The following is a 21,568-nucleotide window of genomic DNA, read 5'->3' as shown; positions in this document are numbered from 1 at the left end:
AGAATCTTATATTCTATTCTGGATTGAACAGAGAGCCAATGAAGAAAAGCTAAAATAGGAAAGACATGATCTCTTTTTTAAAATTTTCATCAGAACTCTTACAGCGAAACCTTCTCACTTCCTGACAGTAAAGAACTACTGGTAAAGGTCTCGGTGGTTAGCTTAGCACCTCTGCATGGCAGGATTTATGAATGTTTCTTCTCTTTCCTTAGCTGGACTGTTTGAACCCGACCCACCATCAGAGGCTCTGTGTGCTGTTCAGCAGCTCCTCCCTTCAGTCCAACAATGCGCCCAACCCCTGCGTCAGCCCCTGGTAAGCTGCTCACGCGCAGAACATCTGAGTCAGAACCATCGCTGTTTGGACTTAGTGTGTGTGTCTTTCAACAGGATCGTCACCATGGAGTTCTACGGCAAGAACGATCTGTCGCTGGGTGTGTTCCTGGAGCGGTACTGCTTCAGGTGAGACTCGCGTAAAGTGGCTGCAGCCGGTTTCAGGGTCCTTTGGCTTCAACGGATGTTTGCTCTGCAGGCCGTCGTACCAGTGTCCCAGCATGTTCTGTGAGACTCCCATGGTGCATCACGTACGCCGCTTCGTGCATGGCAGCGGCTGCGTGCAGATAGTGCTGAAGGAGCTGGACTCGCCCGTCCCAGGCTACCAGCACACCATTCTTAATTACTCATGGTGCCGCGTCTGCAAACAGGTGAGCCACATATGAGGCTGGGGCTGCTGGGAAATCACTTCTGCTGCCGTTTTCCCTCCCCGTTAACTCTCTGCTGCCATCTGCAGGTGACTCCAGTGGTGCCTCTGTCCAATGATTCGTGGTCCATGTCTTTCGCCAAATATTTGGAGCTTCGCTTCTACGACCACCAGTACACCAGACGAGCCAACGCAGAGCCCTGCGGACACTCCATCCACAAAGACTACCACCAGTACTTCTCCTACAACCAGATGGTGGCTTCCTTCAGGTTGGTCTCCTTCTGCTCACCGCTGTCTGACCTCCAGCAGATGAACGTGAATATCACCTTTTAAAGGGGCAGTATTATGTAAAGTTGACTTTTTAAAACTTTATCATGTAATACTGTTATTCCCTCATCAAAAACATACCTGGAGAGTTGCTTAGATATTTTTTTCATGAATGACTGAGAAATCCTTGAATCTCCCATGGCAACCATTTGGGGTTGCCTAAACACTTGCTCTCAATTCAAATTCAATTCAATTCAAAAATACTTTATTCATCCCAAAGATAAATTAAATTAAAGTTAAATTAAATCACAAGACTACAAAACTCCTTCTTGGAGTTGCAGTCCCCAAGTTGATCATCCGCCTCACAGGGCACCCGTTCTCCACTTAGCTCCTTCAGACTAGCCAGCAGCAATTGGCAAACACCTGGTGGAGCTGAACATCAGCTGAGCTCATTATAGGCTCTACTTCTCAGTACAACTGTTGGAAATGGCATGACATAGGAGCATTGTTGTGATGATAAGAGCAGGAACCTTTTAAAGAGGCAGAGGTCCAATTTCAATGCAATGAATTGCAAAGTTAAATGTCTTGAGTAGTTTTATATATACAGTATTTGTATAAGTGGAGGTAACATATTTACCTTATTGTACTATGAAATCACACTATATGCATGGAAAATGCATAATGTAATAAAAAAAATCCTGTCTCGACCCACAATGGGAAATTTTCTTTTCAGAGTGATGGACAATAACAGCAAATAGTCACACAAAGATAAAATATATGTAAAAACAAAATGAAGAATAAAATACTGTGCAGTTAAGGCAAACTTTCAACATATATACTTTATAAAAAAATACTCCAGTCCAGAGAAATGCAACTGAGTTGGATCAATAGAAAATGTTCATGACTATTTGAGCATTAAAAAGACAAACTATTTACAATTAGTGACAATAAAAACTGAACAAAAACGAGCAAATATAATGATGCCCCTTTAAGAAGAAATTGGTGTAGAAGAGAATCTTGTGTTGAAGCATTTATTCATCAGAATTCACATCTCCTTCAGTAAATCGATGAATCTTTACTTGTGCAGCTACACCTCCGTCCGGCTGCTGGAGATTTGTCTTCCTCGTCCCAGGATCTTCATCAGGAATCTGGGCCCGTCCAAAGCCAACCTGCAGCAGGACCTGAAGGACTTCTCTCAGAAGTGAGTGGATCCATTCTTCTGGTGTCACTCCACTGTTCCACTCTCACCCCGTCCAGAACGGACCAGATGTTGTTTTGACCGCTCCTCTCCCTCTGCAGGGTGGCTCAGGTATACCTGGCCATCGACGACCGCCTCACTTCCCTGAAGACCGACACGTTCAGTAAGACCCGGGAGGAGAAGATGGAGGACCTCTTTGCTCAGAAAGATGTAGGTCTCCCCTCCCCCTCCGTCTTCCAGAGTGTCTGGACCGCAGGTTGGCCTCATGTTTGGTGTCTGATGGCAGATGGAGGAGGCGGAGCTTCGCAGCTGGATCGACAAGCTTCAGGGGCGCCTGCAGTCATGCGGCCTGGACTCCCCCCAGCAGCTGCAGGTCGTCCTGGAGTCACTGGTGGTGAAGAAGCAGAATCTATGCGAGATGCTGCAGTTTTGGAACAGCAGGTAGGAGCCAAAGAGTTCAGTCCGTCTGTTGAACCTGATCCATAACGCAGCCAGCATGTCTGAAACAACTTCATACGTCTTCACCTAGTGGTAGAAAATAAAATGTTCAACATCTGTAAAGTTTAGTCTGACAGCTTCCAGATTAGGGTAAATCAGCAGCAGGTTCCACTAATGCAGGGGGTGTTCAATGTGTGGCCCGGGGCCCAATTGTGGCCCTTGAAATAATTTTGTTCAACCCATGACCAAAAGTCAAAAATGGTTAAAAAAATAAAAATTGGTCAAAAAAAATTGAACAATTTGGAAGTTGTCTATAGTTCTTGTAAGTTCAGAGCATTTTTTGTGTTGGATCTGTAATGATATACAGATTTGATTAAAATGTTTATTTATTGTAAGCTAAACTTAAAAAAACAACTTCATAATCTAATATTTGCATTTTTAATGTAATAGATTTTGTGGCCTACCAAATTTAAACTACTTTGTAGTTTAAATTTGCCAGTTTTGGCCCCCTGGGGAAAAGTTTGAACACCAGTGTCCTAATCAAAGTAATTGATGGTCAGATCTATTGATAGTCTGTTGATCTGGAGCAGAAGTGTGTGTGCCTCCAGTCACTAACCAATCGAGGTGGAAAAACATCAATCACCATAGAGAAGCAATTCTTGGTAACATCACTATGGGAAGGGTTCAAAGGTCATTTTCAAACCAGAGTGTAAACATTTCGAACAAATGCAACTCACTGACTGATCACCAAGCAGGGAAGATCTCAGCAGTGACCTCAGAGAAGATGGGAACTCCAGGATTCTACACAGATTATTGAAGTGCAAATCATTTAGTAATTTACCAGTATTCACTGGAATGGAAATTTAAATTTCAAACAGTTCAATAAAAAATAAAATCAGTCTGATCTCAAACTGCACTTTGAGGCCTTATTCATCCTGGTAACTGTTACAGATTATGACAGCGCCCTAAGAAAAACACTGAAGCATCTTGTGCTTCATTAAAGCTTCTGCTGCAGGATGTTTTTCTCTCCTGCAGACTCCAGGACCTGTTCCAGCAGGAGAAAGGCAGGAAGCGTCTGTCTGTCCCACCGAGTCCAGGCAGACTTCGACCCAACACCACTGACGACACCAAGGTGGGCGTCGCTGCTGTGCTCAGACGCCACTAGCTGCTTCAGCCATAAGCTCTGGTTAGCAGCACAGAAGTTTGTGCTGAGCTGTAGAAATGCTGCCCATGCCTCCTCTGTGTCTTCTAACCTTGTAAAGCATCCAGTTTACTATAGTTTGATGAAAAGGCTGATTATTAAGGAATGAACCATTTTTGTAGTTTTTCCTGACCGAGCTAGCTAGTTTTTATTTTGTCATTCTAGTATTTCATATTCCAGCTCTCTGGTTCCTCACTTCCCTTCTAACTGGACAGGAAGCATCTGAAATGAGACCATGTGTTATTCAGCTGACCGACCCTCGTGAGCTTCCTGTCCAGTGTGAGCAGCTGAAGTGTTTTGGCTGCTAATCCTCCATGTTTTTGTGTTTGCAGAGCTCTCTGGACTCCTCTCCTCGGAATCCGTCCCCTGTGGTCCAGAATGGGGAGAAAGGTGGGTTCAAATATTTATTAGGACAGATATTCTTTGTCCTAATAAAAGGTTTCCTGCAGGTGGTGTTGTGTGAAGCTGCTGTTTTTCTCTCATCAGAGGACCGCCACCTGTGCCCGCTGCCCTCAACCACCTCGTCCCTGCTGCCGTCACCTGGAGACCCCGGAGCTGATTCCACCACAGCTGGACCCAGTTTCGGTGAACCGGATTCCGTCAGCATCCCAGAAGGTTCACAGATTCACTCTGCCATGTACATCCGCTTTATTGTTTTTGCTTCTGCTCTTCACGTTTTGATTCTGTGGCGTTCCAGATGTGTTTGACGGCCACCTGCTGGGCTCCACCGACAGCCAGGTGAAGGAGAAATCCACCATGAAAGCCATCCTGGCCAACTTTCTGCCCGGCAACAGTTACAACCCCATCCCTATCCCGTTGTAAGTGTCGCGTCAGAGTTAGTTCCTGAGCTGGAAGAAGGGCTCACAGACATCCATCTGTTTATATATCCACTGTGAACTTTGCATTTCTGTTATAAAAATGGACAAGAATGAAATTTGATCTCTTGTAAAATGTGTCGTTTTGGAATCAAAATGTGAGTGAACCCTGCAGTTAATAGAGAAGTGCTTAATGAGATGGTGTTGGTTGTGTGTGTGTGTGTGTGTGTGTGTGTGTGTGTGTGTGTTACAGTGATCCAGATAAACACTATCTGATGTACGAACACGAGCGGGTGCCCATCGCCGTGTGTGAGCGTGAGCCGAGCTCTATCATCGCCTTTGCTCTCAGGTGACCTTTCACCCCCTTTACCTTCTGATTGCTTCAGCTCAGTGTTGCTGACCTGCTGTTTGGTTCTGTTGTTCTCCAGCTGCAAAGAGTACAAAACAGCACTGGACGACCTGTCCAAGTCGTCCAGCGCAGCCGGAGACGACGCTCAGCAGCCTGTCGGGTACTCAGCTTTCATGTTATGTGAACGGCTTCGGCAGGTTTGATGTCACCAGGTGTCAAACACAAGGCCCGTGGGCCAAATGTGGCTCCCTGTAATAATAATAATAATAATAATAATAATACATTTTATTTGTAACGCACCTTACATTTCAAAGAAATCTCAAAGTGCTACAGAGACGAAAATAGATTATAAAACGTACAATAAAACATACAATAATACATCTCGCACCAAATGGTAACAAATTAAAACTTACAATTTAACAAAGCTAGCAGATCTAAAAAGGTGTGTCTTAAGACCTTTTTTAAAGGCCTCCACACCTTGTGGCTCTCAGAGACTCTGGGAGGACATTCCAAAGCCGTGGAGCTACTGCCTGGAAGGCCCCGTCTCCCATGGCTCTTTATGTGGCCCTCTAGACTCCAATTTACATGAATAAGTCCCTCCAGCTTTTCAACTAATCTGCAAAACTCACTCAAAGTTCACACAAAATCTACAGATTCACACATTTTTCTCAGATTTTTTACTGCACATTTTTCTCAAATTTGGCCATTAACATTGAGTTAAAAAGACTGCTGCCTCAGCCTTACTTGATGTCAAGTCCGTGTTCGATATGGGGATTTTAAAAAAAGCCACATTTAAAAAAAAAAAAGCCACATTCATTAGCACAAATATCATAAAAAGTCCTTAAAACATTTTCTAAATTAGTGCCACAAAATCTGTGATTTTGATTGCTAATAGAAACACAAAAACAAACACAAAATCTCATTCCGGTGGCTGAACATAAGTTTGATACTTTCTAGTGACAAACTGCCTGAAATAGTTTGTCAGGTAGTTGTGAGACTACCTGACAAATGTCAGCGTGTCTCAGAACAGCAGCTGCAGCAGGTCTGACCTCTGGTTCCTCTGGGTGTGTGCAGTGCAGAGAGTCGGGTGAAGAGCAGCCCTGCGAGGCCCAGCGATTCTCTGGCGGCGCAGCAGAGTCGTATCAGCGCCGATGGCGAGCCTCTCAGTACGGATCCAAACTTTCTAACGAAACAAAAGCAGCATTTCACTGCAGACTGACAGATGGAAAATACATTAAGCTTTCTGTTGTTCCCATTTTCAGAGGATGCCGATTCAGCAGATAAGCAGAAGAAACAGACGGTGAACCCACACATCGAGCTCCGTAAGTCTCTGTTTTCTAGATTTTCTCTGGGACAAACAGAATCAAATATTAAGCTGCTGCTTTTATGAATTGGCTGGATTTGAAATACATTTTTGGATAAATTTAAGAAAAGTAAAAACATATAGTAAGCTGTCTTCAAGCTTTGTCTTTGCATATATAAAGACATGAGCATTAGACCCTGTGAAACTCCTTAAATGAATAAATATTTTATCATAACTGGAGTCTGTCAGAGAAATATGATGTAAATCCACTAAGTGCTGCTTATCAGCTGAATCAAATCCAGCTCTATGATCTAACAGGTGTAGATGCTATGAGAATATCATTTCTCTGGGCTCAGATCACACATCCTGTTAGATCTGAGCATTTTTCATTTCCTGCTCAGAGTTCTCAGACGCCAACGCCAAGTTCTACTGTCGGATCTACTACGCCGAGGAGTTCCACAGGATGCGTGAGGAGATCATGGAGAGCAGCGAGGAGGACTTTGTCCGTTCGCTGTCCCACTGTGTGAACTGGCAGGCCCGAGGAGGGAAGTCTGGAGCCGTCTTCTACGCCACTGAAGGTTAGACAGGAAGTCTCTAGAAGGCTGCTCTATCTGCTTAAATCTTTGGCTTAAAATTCAAACTCCCGTCGCCTTGTCTCCTCTAGACGACCGCTTCATCCTGAAGCAGATGCCCCGGCTGGAGGTCCAGTCCTTCCTGGACTTTGCTCCGCACTACTTCACCTACATCACTGGAGCCGTGCAGCAGAAGGTACGCCAGCAGCTCCTGTTTCTGTTTGTCAGCTCGAAGTGGTCCAACGTTTAACCAGGTTTGGTTCACAGCGGCCGACTGCGCTGGCCAAGATCCTGGGAGTTTACCGGATCGGATACAAGAACTCCCAGAACAACGCCGAGAAGAAACTGGACCTACTGGTCATGGAGAACCTCTTCTACGGTCGCAAAATGGCTCAGGTGGGTCAGCTCACAGCTGGGTTGTGTTCTGAGTACTGCTGAAACTACGGGGCCCTTAAAGGGACATTAAAGAAAAAAATAAAGACTGTCTTGTGTGACCAGGTAGTGTGTGGTACGGAGCCTCCCAGTGGACATGGAGGTTTTTTTATTTTCTTTTGCATTTCCTCACAATAATGTACTGATCAATTTATGTGGCATAAGTGAATACTGAAAGTCTTTCTTATGGTGGCCACTGTACTTCCTGCTATTATACAAGGTTCTCATAAGGTTTTTCCATGTATGTTAGTGATGTTAATATCTTACAGAAAACATGTTTATATTTTTTTTAGCTCTTTGGTGCAAAAAAACCTGATTGAAAATCAATGTTTTCACTACATGTTCATGTCTGTTTGTGTAAGGCTGAGATGGAACTGCACATGAAAACGGCCCTTTATTACCAACTCAAAGCAACACAATCAAAACTATCAGATGACTTTATTAACCCGTGATAAGAACTATGTTTGATTTATTTTGCTTTTACATTTTGCAAATAGGTTTGTGGTGCATTTCTATCCCAAAGAAAAAGATATAAACCTTAACATGCATGGAAAAACCTTATATTACAGCAGAAAGTAAGTCTCAGTCTTGAGAGGAAATGCAAAAGAATGTTTTTCCCCATGTCCTCTAGAGGGCTCCATAGTCTGGTATGTATCTAGTGTGTGTGAGAGAGTTCTTTTTTTTGTTAGTTTTTTTTTCTGTGTTCCTTCAGTCCTCTATATGAAATTGCTGACCACTGAGGTTTCCTGTAGGTGTTTGACCTGAAGGGCTCTTTGAGGAATCGGAACGTGAAGACGGACTCTGGGAAGGAGAGCTGCGAGGTGGTTCTGCTGGACGAGAACCTCCTGAAGCTGATCCACGACAACCCGCTCTACATCCGCTCCCACTGCAAGGCCATCCTCAGGGCGGCCATCCACAGTGATGCCTACTTTCTGTCCAGCCACCTCATCATCGATTACTCCCTGCTGGTGGGGCGGGACGACGCCACTGACCAGCTGGTGGTGGGGATCATAGGTGAGTGGGGGCGGGGGGCGGCGTGGAGGCCTCTGTGTTGTGGGTCAGAAGCTGAGTGCTGATGGTGCTTCCTCTGCCGTCTGCTCCAGATTACATCAGGACTTTTACCTGGGACAAGAAACTGGAGATGGTCGTCAAATCCACTGGAATTCTGGGAGGGCAAGGTACTTCATCAGGCAGATCTTCTGTCAAGCTCATGGGGTGCCGTTTGTAGTTTCAGTCAAAAGTTAACAGCAATAATTTGGGTTATTTAGAAGTAATAGACTTTGTTTGGAAAGGAACAATGTACAGCTCAAACATAAAAGTAATCATTTGATGCGCTGCACCAGATTATAGCACAAGCTAATTCACATCTGTATTCCCTGAATTTAGCCTAACAGAAAAAAATGAGGGTTCATTCTTCAAAGTTGTGTTCATCTGGTGTCACAGTTGCAAATATTTGAATTTTATTTATTTCATAAAGGAGACAATTCATCAGGTAAATAAGCCAAATTTAGCCAGAGAGGCTAATTTTGATCTGTAGTTTCCTAGCAGGTTGATGGGAAGAATTAAAAAAAAATTACATTGGCATACATACCATTCTTAACCTGTGATTTAACAGATTTCAGTGTATTGTGTAACTTAAAGTAAATATTTATCAGAAGAATAAGTGACATCTGTAAGAAAAAACACGTAAAACATTAGTCAATTTAAAAAATATTCAAGGCGGTAAGCATTGCTAAAATGATTTCCTGAAACAATAAAGCGGTAGTCCAAGATCTGAAACCTGAACAGAAAATGACAGCAGACTGAAATAATTTTACCTAAATGGTATTTTACAGTCTCTCACACTAACTGCTCCTGTAGTTTAGTTTGACTGTAATGAGTTTACAAATGGAAAAGCCTTTTAGCAGTGGTGGAACCAAACTGTGACATACCTCATATACAATATGAATGTCTGAATAAATTTAGCTACCTTATTTAATTAGTTAGCCAAATGTTTAGTTGATATTTAACTTGTTAGCTAAATATTTGGTTCCAAGCTAAATATTTAGTTCATAAACTAAATGTGTAATAAAATAAATGGAGGTTTAGTACAGCATCAGTACTTTAAGATTTTAAGAAGAAAAAAAAAAGTGTTTGAAACATGGTGAGTCCACTCTGTTCCGTTTCTTCTGAACAAAGTTCTTGGATGTTCTTGGTGAGCTTCTGCGTTTGCTCTGCAGGGAAGATGCCCACCGTGGTTTCCCCAGAGCTGTACAGGGCTCGCTTCTGCGAGGCCATGGATAAATACTTTCTGATGGTGCCGGACCACTGGACCGGTCTGGGGATCAACTGCTGAGCCAGACCTGACCCACTGTGCACAGACACCCAGCAGTCCAAACCTGACTCGCCATCATTCCACATCATTCATTCTGCCTTGCTGGACGCACTGCAGCGACACTCTGGACCCCGCGGTGCTGCAGAGAGGTTCTGGTTTTCTGTTTGGTTTATTTACTGAGTGGACCTTCAAAAACATTCAGCTGAACAAACAAACCGCTTCCTGTAATTAATGTTTGTATTTGTACAGAGATTATGTAACTATTAAAGATTATTAACTATGGACTGTTGTACTTCATTCATTCATGTAACATCCAACTCAGAGTTGGTCTGTATTCATTAAACACTCCCCTCATCTCAAGAGCTCTGATCTCCCAGAAACTGTTGTGAACTTGAACGCATCCTGTGATAAATCAGCTGTTCTTGTTTGAGGTTGGTGGCAGCATCACCCTGCAGGTGTTTCTCTTCATCAGACAGGGAAGCTGATCAAACTCTAGATGGATGGAGCTATCATGGCGTTATGTTTAAAGGCTGCAGTAGCGTTGGGGAGTGGTGCACTGAGGAGCCTACTACCTGTAGAACCTCATTAATCCAGTCACACAACACAACAGGCCTGAGGTCATCTCATGGACCTCATTGCTCCAGGTCACTGAGGTCTCTGAAGGCAGCAGATATCCCTGTGGCTGGTGCTTCTTTTCCTACCCACTTTTTCCATCCACTCAACTATCCATTGATATGATTGAATACAGCAAAGCCAGCTTCTTTAACCATAACTTGTTTTTTTTCATCTTTTATAATATTCTAATTTTCTAATACACTAAATTGTGGCCTTTCATTCTCATTAATGTAAGAATAAATGGTTTGAAATATGCTGTTTCTGCAACTCATACCTGAAAGAACTGAAGTGAATGTGTGTAAAAACTCAACATGAAGCAGTTCTTTGACTTTTTCCTCCTTTATTTGAAATGCATCAGCAAGTTTCACACCAGCCGCAGCAGCAGCAGGCCGTTCTGCCCGTGTCCTCAGATGAGACACCCAACAGTTTAGAACTGTCTGGTGTTGGCAGTCACCTGAACGCACCACTGCATGTGCCAGGTGTGTGTTTTCCTTTCAGTCCATCAGAAGCTCTTCTCAGAGGAAGTCCGCTGCCCGACATCAGAGCAGGGCTGACAGAAAACATAGCTCATAAACAAAGAAAATTGCACATAAAAGGTTTAAACTAGGGCAGTAAGTCGACGTTTTTGGCTTCTGTGCTCTTGTTTTGGTGGTGTTGGTGTCATGCAGGATCATTCTGAAGCAGGGTCAGCTGTGTGCAGCAGGAAGATTAAAGAGCAGAAAACCTTCATCTGAACCGTCCATGGAACAACCCGGAACGTTTTCTCCCGACTTTCAGCTCAGTGGGATTTTTGGCACCAGGTTGTTTTTTTTAACCAAACAAAGGGAACTAGGTGTGATTAAACCTACAGAACAGAGGGATGTGGGTCAGTATGGGGTCACAGTGTCACTGAGGATCCCTAACCCGGATCAGATCCACACGCCTCCCTTAAAACAAGGCAGCTCGGTTCAAAGTGTTCAGATGGAGCCATTTCTCCACTATACCCAATAAATAAGATTCACCTTTTGTGTAAATAACTAAAGATATCAGAAGTCCTTTCGGGTTTTGGTCTAAAAGAGTTTAATTCTGATGGGTTATGGTCTTTTAAACAGCTTGTCAAATTAAGAAAGTATTCCCCTTAAAACAGTCTTAGTTGTTTTTTTTTTCAGTAGTTTAACCTCGTTTTGTTGTTTTCTGGGGGATTTTAAATTATTGTGCCATATTCTCCTCAGCTCATTGGACAACGAGGGCTCGTTCTCAATGGATAATATCTAAAAGAATTTATAAAATACAGATTTTATATATTTTCCAGGCCACAATACCGCCCTCTAGTGGCTCCAGAGTTATACCTCCAGTCAGCGTTTTACTGTCACCTTCAGGCCTGAAAACAGGCCTGGAAAGATAATCGTCGACTTCCTGTCCTGAAGACGAAGTAACGCAAACAGAGCAGTTTCCCTGGAAACGGTTCAGGTTCAAGAAAGTTGCCTTTGAGCCACGCTTGAGATTCATGTGACCCTGCAGTCTAACACAGACCTTCTCTCCCTAAAGGTCACAGTTACTTAAAGGTGATGTTCAGCTGGTTCAGGCTTCCAAAGGGGCGTGTCCTCAGCATCCAGAGGGGCGTGTCCTCAGCTGGTATGTGATGATTCTACACTCCTGCCAGCAGAGGGAGCTGTTTGTTTCCAGGCACTTGTTCCCAGGGCATTTCTAGAGCTGCTCACACTAAAACTAACTAGTGATGGATATGTGAAGCAAAAAACTGCCACCAGGTGGAGCTGGTGGTGGAGCTCAGCCAGAGTTAGACTGCAGTGGTAGAGGTGCTGGCACCAGCTCACATCTTTCTGGCAGATGTTGAATCTCTGGCTGCCTGCTTGTTCTGTCACTGGCTGTAATCTGGCTCTAGCTGTTGGTTTGGGTTACTGCAGCCTGTCTGGGCTGAATCCAGTTCCCAGCTTGGAACAGGTTCTGCCCCACGTAGAGGGAAGGGAAGACATAAGAACTGGTGCAACACTACCAAATGACGCAGGGGCTTAACGTGGCTAACCTTACCAGCTGATTTTCTAACTGACATTTAAAAAAAAAAAGAGGTGTTTGTTCTGTACATTTCAACATTCGAACCAATCCCAGCCTGTCCCCGGCCCGGCCCCTGGAATCTTCTGGAAACCAGGATGTGGTTGACATCAACAGCACTTTGCAAAGGTTTTCACGCCCCTTGAACTGCTTCATATTGTAAACATTACAAAAATGCACTTGAGATGGTCACATTGGACTTAACACAAGTGAATGCATAAATGTAGAAGGATAAATGTAGAAAGTAGAAGTCAGTCCTGCACATCATCCTGAAGACATAATGAATCATGGTGTAGGCAGCATCATGCTGTGGGGCTGTTTTTCTCCAGTCAGATCAAGGAAGCAAGTCAATGGGTTGAGATAGACAGACTGAGCAATATGAAGGAAAATACAGGAAGAAGGTGGAGAACATTACTGAATTAATCTAAATGTAATTCTACAATGTACTGACCCGGTTTATTCGGAAACCAAACTGAAAACCATGTTTTCCTTCTATTTCACATTTATGCACTACTGTGTTTCGGTCTGCCACAATAAATCCTAATGAACATGCTGCAGTGTGTTACATAGGATGGAGTATTGAGGCCATGCCAAGAAAATAATTAAAAAATAAAATTACCAGAATAAAGTCATAAAATTCCAAGAAATGATTTACGAGAATAATACTCAAATAAAGTCATAGTATTAAGAGAATAAACACATATTATAACTTTATTCTTGTAATTTAATTGTTTTATTTTTTTTATCAGTATGGCCCTGTATTCCATTGTAGTTACATGACAAAACTGTGAAAAAGTTCAAAGGGTCTGAACAGACAAAAACCCTCTGATGGTGGGAAACCGATCCAGGTTGGCAGGAGGGAACCGTCAGGGTTCAGTTTCACCAACCAGCAGATCAGCCGAAACGCAGTTTGATCAAATGAAAGGGGGAGCCTGGTAAAGCAGGTCCTCGTAGAAAACAGTCACATGTCCAGTCAAACTCATTCTCCTCTTCCACTTCTTAAAATTCAAAATAATTATTACAATATTTTTCCAGTATTAAATAATTTGATATAAAAAAAAAACACGCAAAAAAAAAACAAAAAAACAGGGTGGAAGAAATGGCAATGTTCCCTCTAGGATTGCCCCTCCCCTACACACACACTTCCCCCCTCACCTCTCACAATATACACTTCTATACACATCATCATCATCATCGACCTTCCTCCTCCGTGGTTCCTTCCCCTGACTCCTTGGTTCATGCAGTACCTGGTACATCGCAGCTAAACGTCACTTCAAGTCTTTCATATGTTTCAATGCAAAGCTGCACAGATGTGAAAAAAGCTGGAGGGGTGATTTTCTCTCTTGCTAACTATATACATATACATATTTATATATTTAAATTGTTACTCATGTTGGATTAAACATGTAATGATGGGAATAATGAGGATTAATCTGAGATTAGGAGTTGCTTCGCCACTTGCTTGGAATCCAAAGGAGACCGAGAAGAGACGGGCGTTTTTCCTCTCCGCAGGAACAACGGGACCTGATTGGTCAATGAGCTACAGTCAGAGTCACCGTCTCCTACCACTCACTGGTCAGTTTGGTGCTTTGGTCCCGTTTGGGAGGGGCGGGAGGCGGGCCTCGCCGCAGCGTTGCATAGCCTGAGATGTTGCCATGTTTGGCCGATTGGGAGCGCCCGTGGTGCCGCGACAGGGTGTGAGAGTGTCCCCGGACTCCCTGCTGATGCTGTTGAGGCAGGAGCTCTGGGGGGGGAGGCGGCAGGAGTGCCATGTCGTCCATTGTGCCCACGGGCTCCATCTTGGAGGAGGGGATCAAGTGGGAAGAGGTGAGCGAGCCGTGGCGTGACACTGATTTCCTCTTCAGCGTGCGGTTCAGGTCCTCCAGGAAGTGAGGCTTAAAGGCCAGGGAGGCGGGCGCTGCTGACTTTGGGGAGGTAGGGGGTATGGGGGAGGAGGAGGAAGAGGAAGAGTAGGACGAGAGGGAGGGGGGTGGGGTTTGGGACAGTGGTGGAGGCGAGAGAGGCAGTGAGATGGTGTTTTCGAACTGAGCTGTGTTGCTACTGCGCCGGTTCATTGCCGGAGGAGGCATCGCCCCCTTTTTCAGTGAGCCTTGCTTCCATGATGACGAGGAGAAAGAAGATGTTGCCGATGCAGGAGGCTGCATCTGAGGCTGGGGGTTCACAACGGCGACCTTGGGAGGGTGATGGAACTCAGAGGGGTGAGGCGGGGGAGGGAAGAGCTCCGATTCGGTCGGCGGGGGAGGGAAAAAGTCGGCTGATGAATCCAGGTGAGGATGCTGGGAGGCAGGAGGTGGGGGAGGAGGCGAGGGGAAGTCAGACTGATGCTGCTGGCCACTCTGCAGACCCTGGATGACCAGAGGCAGGTTGGCCAGGTTCAGCTTCCCCGGCTTGGGGAGCGGTGCCGGAAGGGAAGCGGAGTCTTTGGAAGGAGATCCTGTTGCTGAGGAGGAGCTCGACGATGTTCCCATCTGGGGGGCCTGACCAAATTTACTCAACAGACTCTCCACCTTCTTGGGCCGCTCGTCCTGAGGGTCTTTCATGGAGGAGGCCCTCTGTGGGGTTGGGGGAGGCCCACGCTTGGCAGACCCCGTGGAGGAGGTTGAGGGAGACTTCTTGATGGGGGAGCCCGACTTGGAAGAGGAAGACGGCGGAGGAGGAAAGTCTCCTAAGGAGCCGTCAGGGGGAGGTGGGGGGAATTCAGGTGACTGTGGCACTGCAGCGCCCCCGATTTGCCACTTTGGTTTGGCCTTGACTGCAGGAGGGGACTGGGGAGCAGAGCTGGAAGGAGGTATGGGGGAAGTGTTTCCTGGGAACTGATTGACAATCTGTTTGACCAAAGAGGAGGTAGCCGCGGCGATGGAGACAGATGAGGAGGAGGCAGAGGGAGAGATGGCCAGGTTCTTGGAGGAGAGGCTGTGCTGCTTGGGTAGTGTGGGGGGGGGCTGATTCGGGGAGTGTCCCGTCGAGAAGCTCTGCTGCTTCCTGACAGGGCAGTGTCCAGAAAACGGCTGGGTGGGGGACACCGGGGAGAGGGCGATGGGGAGGGAGGAAGGACCAGACGGTTTTGGGGCGGTCAGAGGAGGGAATCCACCAGAGAAGGTTTTGGGAGGAGCGGGTGGGGGGGCATTGGGAGACAGAGGCCGGAGAACTTGTAGTGATGCTGGGGGGGAGAGTTCTGTGGGAGGTGGAAGGGGTGCTGGGGAACCGTCCTGCAGCGCTGAGGGGGTGAAGTCGTACACCATGTTGGGGAACTTCTGTGACAGGAACTGCTGCAGGCCTGAGTTGGAGAGCTGGGGGCAGGGGTTGGGGAGGGGCTCTGGAGGGGGAGGAGGGGGCAGACCGTTGGCATCCAGGCCCTCTGGGAGGCTGTGTGGCTCCAGTGCCTCCTCCTCTGGCAGAGGCGGCGGCGGGAGACAGTTGGGGCTTGGCAGACCGAACTTTAGGGCAGCCATGGCTGAGCCAGGGGCCGGCGCCACAGGTGGAGGAGGAGGAGGGGGCGATGGCGGAGAGGTGCCGTAAGAAGCTGGGAGGGTGTTGTAGTTCTGCAAGGGAAGGGGAGTGGTACCGGCGCCGGCAACCTGCTGCGTTCTAGCCTGGTTTTGGCTCTGCAGGCGAGCCAGAGTGCTGTACTTCACGTAGGAGGAAGGAGGGGCTCCTTGGTGGCCCATACTGGATACGGCGAGAGGAGGTGGGGGAGGGGGCGAGGGCGGGGACGGAGAAGAGGAGGAGTCCTCGGATGGGATGAGCCCATCGGTGTAGCTGCTCCGGGAAGGCGGAGTCTGAGACTGGGGGGAGAGGCTGGGGATCTGGACCGGGATGGGCCTACTGATGGGATCCATCTTCATCATCTGTGGACAGAGGAAGAGAAGTGGTGAGGGAGGAGGAATACAATAAAACGTACGATTTGCTAAAAACAAACGAGATGCAAGAAATCCGACATCAAACCAAACAGAGGAGAACAAGATTTGGTTGAAGGTTATAAGCAGTTAATAATGCTCCTTCTGTCTTCACTCAGCAGAAATCCAGATTAAGGTATCCTTCAAGACACGCGTAAAAGTCAAGGCCTGGGGGCCAAATATGGTCCGCCACAGCTTTTTGTGTGGCTCTCTAGAGAGCTACATAAATAAGACCTTAAAGATAACAGTTGTGTGCTTAAAGATTATTTGATCAATCAAATCAATTGTTTAATTATTATCTGTTTACTGATAATTACATCAATTTGTCCCTCCAGGTTTTTGCGATTCCACAATTGTGGAAATTCACGCAAATCAACCAGTCAGTCCCTGCAGTTTTTACATGTTAATTGATCATTTTGAATCCATTGCATTTTTCTGCAAAAATAGTCAAATCCATGGTTCAAGCGAGGCTAACTCCCACCTGCAGGTGGCAGTATTTCTTACTTCTACTACACTGCTAGCTTAGCTGTACTTGATGTCAAGTTATAGTCTGGGTGGGATTGATGTGGCGATTAACAAGTCACATTTAATGTCATACATAAGCACAAATATTTCAAAATTCCTTGCAAATATTTCTAAATTAGCACTGCAAAATCTGTGATTATGACTGCAAAAAATAAATCAAAATTACAAAGTGAAAAGATGCGCAATATTTCATTTTAAGAAGTACTTATTGAATGCAGACAGCTTTGACCTTTTGAGACTGTCCATGATCCTAATAAGGCCCAAAATCAAATTGAGTTTGACTCTATCTGCAGGTCTAGAGGCAGATTGCTGCCCTCTGCTCTCTGTCCTTCTTTCCCTTTAAAATTGTAGAATTTTCATAAGAAAATTTTACAAAACTCAGACTGTTTTTTTCTTTTCATTAAAATATTTCATGTTTAGTTTATTTGCTTAACAATTCAAAGTTTTAAAAAATTGCAATAACATTTTTGCAGGTATTAATTAGATATAACTCATTTTTTGGCCCTTTGATGAAAAAACGTTTGGACAGCCCTGATTTAAGAGACAGGAGATGTTCTGAAATCAGATCCTGTTTCAGCAAGAGGAGCCGTAAAGAACAACAAGCGAATACAGGAAGTGAGGATGGAGCAGAGGACATGCTGAACTCTGTTCAGCTGGGCCATCACTCCCCCGGTCCCATTCCAAACACATCCTGCCATCAAACAAACGTCTGGCGTGGAAAACGGCCAACTGCTGGCGTTTCCTGAGAACAGATCTGGACGCTGGTGTTTCACTGAAGCATCTGGAAGTAGAGAAGCCGTGCAGCAACACGCTCATTATCCATGTGGGAATGCAGTGAGGCCGGCGCGCTGAGCTGGCTTTAGTCTCATGGTGCATCTGTTCAGCTGGGATCTGATGCTCTGCTTTTTAATATGGGAATTCTGACAGTAAAAAATTCTTCCCTATACACCCTCTGTAGTATGGCACCTTTTATAATATTCTTAATATAGTATTTGTAAATAATGTCTCTTTATTTCTGCCTCTTCCTTTATTTATTTGCAGATTTCCCATCATTCCCAGTTTGCTGCTTTAGTCCGTCTTCACTTCAAACACAAATGCCAAACAGACAGGCTGTTAAAGACTTCGCATGCTTGTTACATCACTTCCTGTCTAACCTCCACTGCCTCCTCCTCCCCCCACACAGAGAGGAACCATCATTCGTCCTTTCACCTTTAAACGCTGCTAGAAAAGCAGAAAAGGAATTGTGGGAAGAGAATAAAAATGATGGCCAAAGATGATTTTGTGTGTGTGTGTGTGTGTGTGTGTGTGTGTGTGTGTTCACACCTCTCCTTGCGTTCCTCTCCTCCAGGCGTCAGAGAAGATGGAGCTGACCACACTCTGGGAGCGGGTGTGTCCAGATGACGTCAGCTCTGACACGCCGCTGTCTGATTGACTGGAGTGGTTGGACTGCGACTCTGTAGGGTTCACCAGGAGGTCAGAGGTTGAGTCGACAGCAGCATTATGAGGTCATGATGCTCAGCGTGGCTTACTGGGACTAAACCAGTCGTTTCAAACTGCATTCCTCAGGGGCCAGACTGCTGCCACTTTTACATTTGTCCCCTTACAAGCTTGAATCAAACTACTCCGAATCATCAACATGCAGTCAGGCTCTTCAGAGCTCTGCTAACAAGCTAACACTGGAGCCAGGTGTGCTGAAGCACACAGACACCTGAAGTAGCAGGACAGCGACGCTGAGGACTGGAGTTTGAGACTGAAAGATTTGAGACAGACCTGGGAGGCTGGAAGAGCTGGAGCCGGACTTGATGGAAGAAGAAGAGAGGGAAGACCAATCGTAGGCGGCCTCTGTCCTCCTCATGGCCTCCTGGAAGTTGATGTACAGCTGCTTCCCGTACTGACAAACACACACACGCAAACACACATGTACAGCTTAGAGCCACCTCACTCTCCTGTCCAACGCTGCTTCAGCTCACTGAGGCTTGTGGATGTTTCTTCTACAGAGTCCTATTAAGCTTTTCAGCCCTGCTGAGATGTGGACTTTGACTAGGCCGTTGCAGCTGCTTGATTCTTTTTGTTTTCAGCCATTCCAGAATTGAATGGATGTGAAAGAAGGAAGTGGAAAGATCTGACCAAGTGAACTGGGCCCAGTAAAAACAGAGTTACCGCATATAATATAGCTATAAGGTCAACTTGTTGCTAGGTAATAGGTGGATGGCTTCCCAGGTGACTGTCGTCTCCAGTCTGTAATCTAGCTTAGAGACGCAGCACATAGGTGTTACATCTGTAATCTAATCAGTACCTTTGCAATGCGAATACTGTTGATCCATTGTTGGAGAGTTCTGATGTCATCACAGCACAGGTACTTTATATACTGAGACTTCTTCTGGATCTGGGGGTGCTAAACACACACACACACACACACATACAATTTCAAACGCCCATCTGTGTGTAATTAAATGTGGTTCACTTAGTTGTAAAGCTGCTAATATAAATTTAAATAATAATACAATTCATTAAACAGGTCTGTATTACTACTTTAACTTTGGAGTGTAAAGACCGTTTTTGACCAGTAGGTGGCAGCTGTAGACCATCACTTGAATGTTTTACCTTCAGCACCATGCAGAAGTCAGTGGGAGCCTTGTACTTGCTCTTGTAGTCATGACCCAGGTAAACATTGACGTGATCCAGCTGGAGGAAACACACCAGGTCCCTGGACGTCTGAAAACGGGCCAAACAGAGAGCTTCAGCTTTACTACACACACACAGATGGTCCCTCCACCCGGCCTCCATCCGTCACACACCTTGGCCTTGCCCTTTGGGACGTAGTAGATCCCAGACGCTCTGAGCAGGAAGTAGCGTTTCTTCCATGACTTTTTGCCGTCCTCTTTCAGCCACAGGACTCCCTCCATCTCAGGGACAGACACCGAACTGCCTCCGAAACACTCCTGGGATGCAAATCGAAATTTTTCCTGTCAGTCTAATGTTTCTGTCTAAAGATTTGCAGGTGAGAAAACATGGGAGTGTATCTGAAGAAAGCTGAACTAACCCACCTCTAGCAGAGCTTCTTTGTTCCTCTCTGCCATCTCACACGTCTCCTTCCGCCCCAGTAAGTAGTTCTGCATCAGACGGGAAACATGTGAGAAAAGAGGATCAGGTTTCCAGATGTGGGCAGATGTGTGTGTTCTGCTTACCTGTGGGTTTTTGAACAGGGCGTACTTCTCGATGCGCTCGGTGAACATGAGGCGGTTCTGGCTGTCTCTAGTCCAGTTCAGCAGGTTCTCCACCAGGTTCTCGTGATCCTCGAAGATCCGTTCTGCATTCAGGGACATGCATCAAGTCATGAAAATCAGAAAAACAGATTATTAAATTTTTTTTTTCTAATTTGCACAAGATTACAAGATTAGCATCAAATAGACACGCAATAGGATTTAAAAACCCTATCATGATGTAAGCATTTCACATCAGTCTGTATTGATAATTAATGATTAGTTTTTTGTTTGAAATATCCAAAATACTGCCAAACTGGTGATGTGATCTGTTCGCTTTTATTCCCCAGGCTAAGCATTGTTTATTTATTGATTACAGGGTTTTTTCATTCACCAGTAACAGTGATAGCAAAGACGGGTTAAAGCACAATGGCTACACTGTATGGTCAACTTGTTCACACACAGGCAGACTGAGGTCAGGTGTCTTTTTATTCACCAGAACTCCGTAACCACTTCCTGTCTTTACTGCTCTACACACTAACAACTTCAGCAAACAATGTGACAAGTTACGGATAAAGGATCAAAACAGTCTGGACACTTTAATTAGGATGAAACAACAGAAGTGGAAAAAAAAGTATTTCCGTCCGTCCCTCCATCCATCAATCAACACCCTAGTCCCTAGTGGGGTCAGGAGGGCTGCTGGTCTATCTCCAGCTAACGTTCCGGGCGAGAGGCGGGGTTCACCCTGGACAGGTGGACAGTCTGTCGCAGGGAAACACAGAGACAGACAAACAACCATACACACACACTCACCTAGAGAAAATTTAGAGAAACCAATTAACCTGACAATCATGTTTTGGACTGGGGGGGAAGCCGGAGTACCCGGAGAGAACCCATGCATGCACAGGGAGAACATGCAGAAAGATCCTGGGCCGGGAATCGTACCCAGGACCTTCTTGCTGCAAGGCAACAGTGCTACCTACTGCAACACTGTGCAGTATTTTAAGTTAATGAATTTTTATGTTTGTCTTTTTAAGACTTTATAGTTGGTGTTTAGGTATTGCTAATAATGTCTTCCAATAACGCATAATTACCTGGTCATATTTTCAAATTTCCCGTGAAGAGAAGCAACCATAAATCAGCAGGTGACCGAAATCAGCTGATTTCCCGATTCATCTTTCTTGACCTTCACACATGTTTATGGAGGGAACTAACACCAAAAACAAAAACTACAAAACTGGGTCAAATGAAAGCTTTATGTCAGCATTGATCAACAGGAACAAAGTATGTAGTTTGCTCCATGTTGATCTGAATAACTCACATCACCAATGCTAACCTAGCTAGCCACAGTTTTTAGACAGCACATCTCTAACAAGTCAAACCAGGCCAAAGCCACAAAGTCCACAGCAGCAGACATGAGACCAAAGTTCAAAACACCTTTAAAGAGACTTAATAACATCGCAACAATCCCTCATCAGATTTATAAAAGAAGGTAACGGCTTCATGGCTTCACCAAAGCTTCTGCTGCTGACTGAACTAATGATGCTAATGCTAATCCACGACCTGAATCCATTAGTCAGCAAAGGTATGTTTATTTATTTTTACACATATGGTTCTTATCTGTTCAGGGCCATATCCTGTTACTTCATTCACAGCAGAATAAGGTAAAAGTA

The 21,568-nt window shown here is 45.2% G+C and overlaps 2 protein-coding genes across 8 annotated transcripts in view; one reads left to right on the top strand and one right to left on the bottom strand.

Annotated features, from left to right (window-relative positions):
- pikfyve (phosphoinositide kinase, FYVE finger containing) overlaps positions 1-9,868 on the top strand; it is a 32,874-nt gene extending 23,006 nt beyond the window's left edge. For all 5 annotated transcript variants that reach the window (XM_028023693.1, XM_028023688.1, XM_028023689.1 and 2 more), the window contains 21 exons: positions 213-313; positions 388-459; positions 530-701; positions 788-966; positions 2,052-2,165; positions 2,264-2,372; positions 2,449-2,603; positions 3,636-3,732; positions 4,134-4,191; positions 4,288-4,416; positions 4,499-4,619; positions 4,870-4,965; positions 5,045-5,125; positions 6,040-6,131; positions 6,228-6,287; positions 6,670-6,846; positions 6,933-7,036; positions 7,108-7,236; positions 8,025-8,286; positions 8,376-8,450; positions 9,492-9,868. In XM_028023693.1, the coding sequence (XP_027879494.1) occupies positions 213-313; positions 388-459; positions 530-701; positions 788-966; positions 2,052-2,165; positions 2,264-2,372; positions 2,449-2,603; positions 3,636-3,732; positions 4,134-4,191; positions 4,288-4,416; positions 4,499-4,619; positions 4,870-4,965; positions 5,045-5,125; positions 6,040-6,131; positions 6,228-6,287; positions 6,670-6,846; positions 6,933-7,036; positions 7,108-7,236; positions 8,025-8,286; positions 8,376-8,450; positions 9,492-9,607 (2,499 nt within the window). In that variant the 3' untranslated portion in view covers positions 9,608-9,868. The remainder of the gene's footprint in view (positions 1-212; positions 314-387; positions 460-529; positions 702-787; positions 967-2,051; positions 2,166-2,263; positions 2,373-2,448; positions 2,604-3,635; positions 3,733-4,133; positions 4,192-4,287; positions 4,417-4,498; positions 4,620-4,869; positions 4,966-5,044; positions 5,126-6,039; positions 6,132-6,227; positions 6,288-6,669; positions 6,847-6,932; positions 7,037-7,107; positions 7,237-8,024; positions 8,287-8,375; positions 8,451-9,491) is intronic.
- Positions 9,869-10,524: 656 nt separating this feature from the next.
- The window catches only part of raph1a (Ras association (RalGDS/AF-6) and pleckstrin homology domains 1a), a 70,457-nt gene continuing 59,413 nt past the window's right edge, over positions 10,525-21,568 (bottom strand). For 2 of the 3 annotated variants that reach the window (XM_028023699.1, XM_028023698.1), the window contains 8 exons: positions 19,881-20,002; positions 19,740-19,805; positions 19,491-19,634; positions 19,297-19,407; positions 18,989-19,087; positions 18,463-18,583; positions 18,016-18,146; positions 13,813-16,119 (listed from right to left, as the gene is read on the bottom strand). In XM_028023699.1, coding sequence (XP_027879500.1) covers positions 13,813-16,119; positions 18,016-18,146; positions 18,463-18,583; positions 18,989-19,087; positions 19,297-19,407; positions 19,491-19,634; positions 19,740-19,805; positions 19,881-20,002 — 3,101 coding nt within the window. Of the gene's footprint in view, positions 16,120-18,015; positions 18,147-18,462; positions 18,584-18,988; positions 19,088-19,296; positions 19,408-19,490; positions 19,635-19,739; positions 19,806-19,880; positions 20,003-21,568 lie in introns of all 3 variants that reach the window. The other variant, XM_028023697.1, reaches the window with a different exon arrangement.

This window comes from Xiphophorus couchianus, chromosome 7, assembly GCF_001444195.1.
Source record: "Xiphophorus couchianus chromosome 7, X_couchianus-1.0, whole genome shotgun sequence".
Classification (NCBI taxonomy): domain Eukaryota; kingdom Metazoa; phylum Chordata; class Actinopteri; order Cyprinodontiformes; family Poeciliidae; genus Xiphophorus; species Xiphophorus couchianus.
This window is presented reverse-complemented; position numbering and strand designations above follow the sequence as displayed.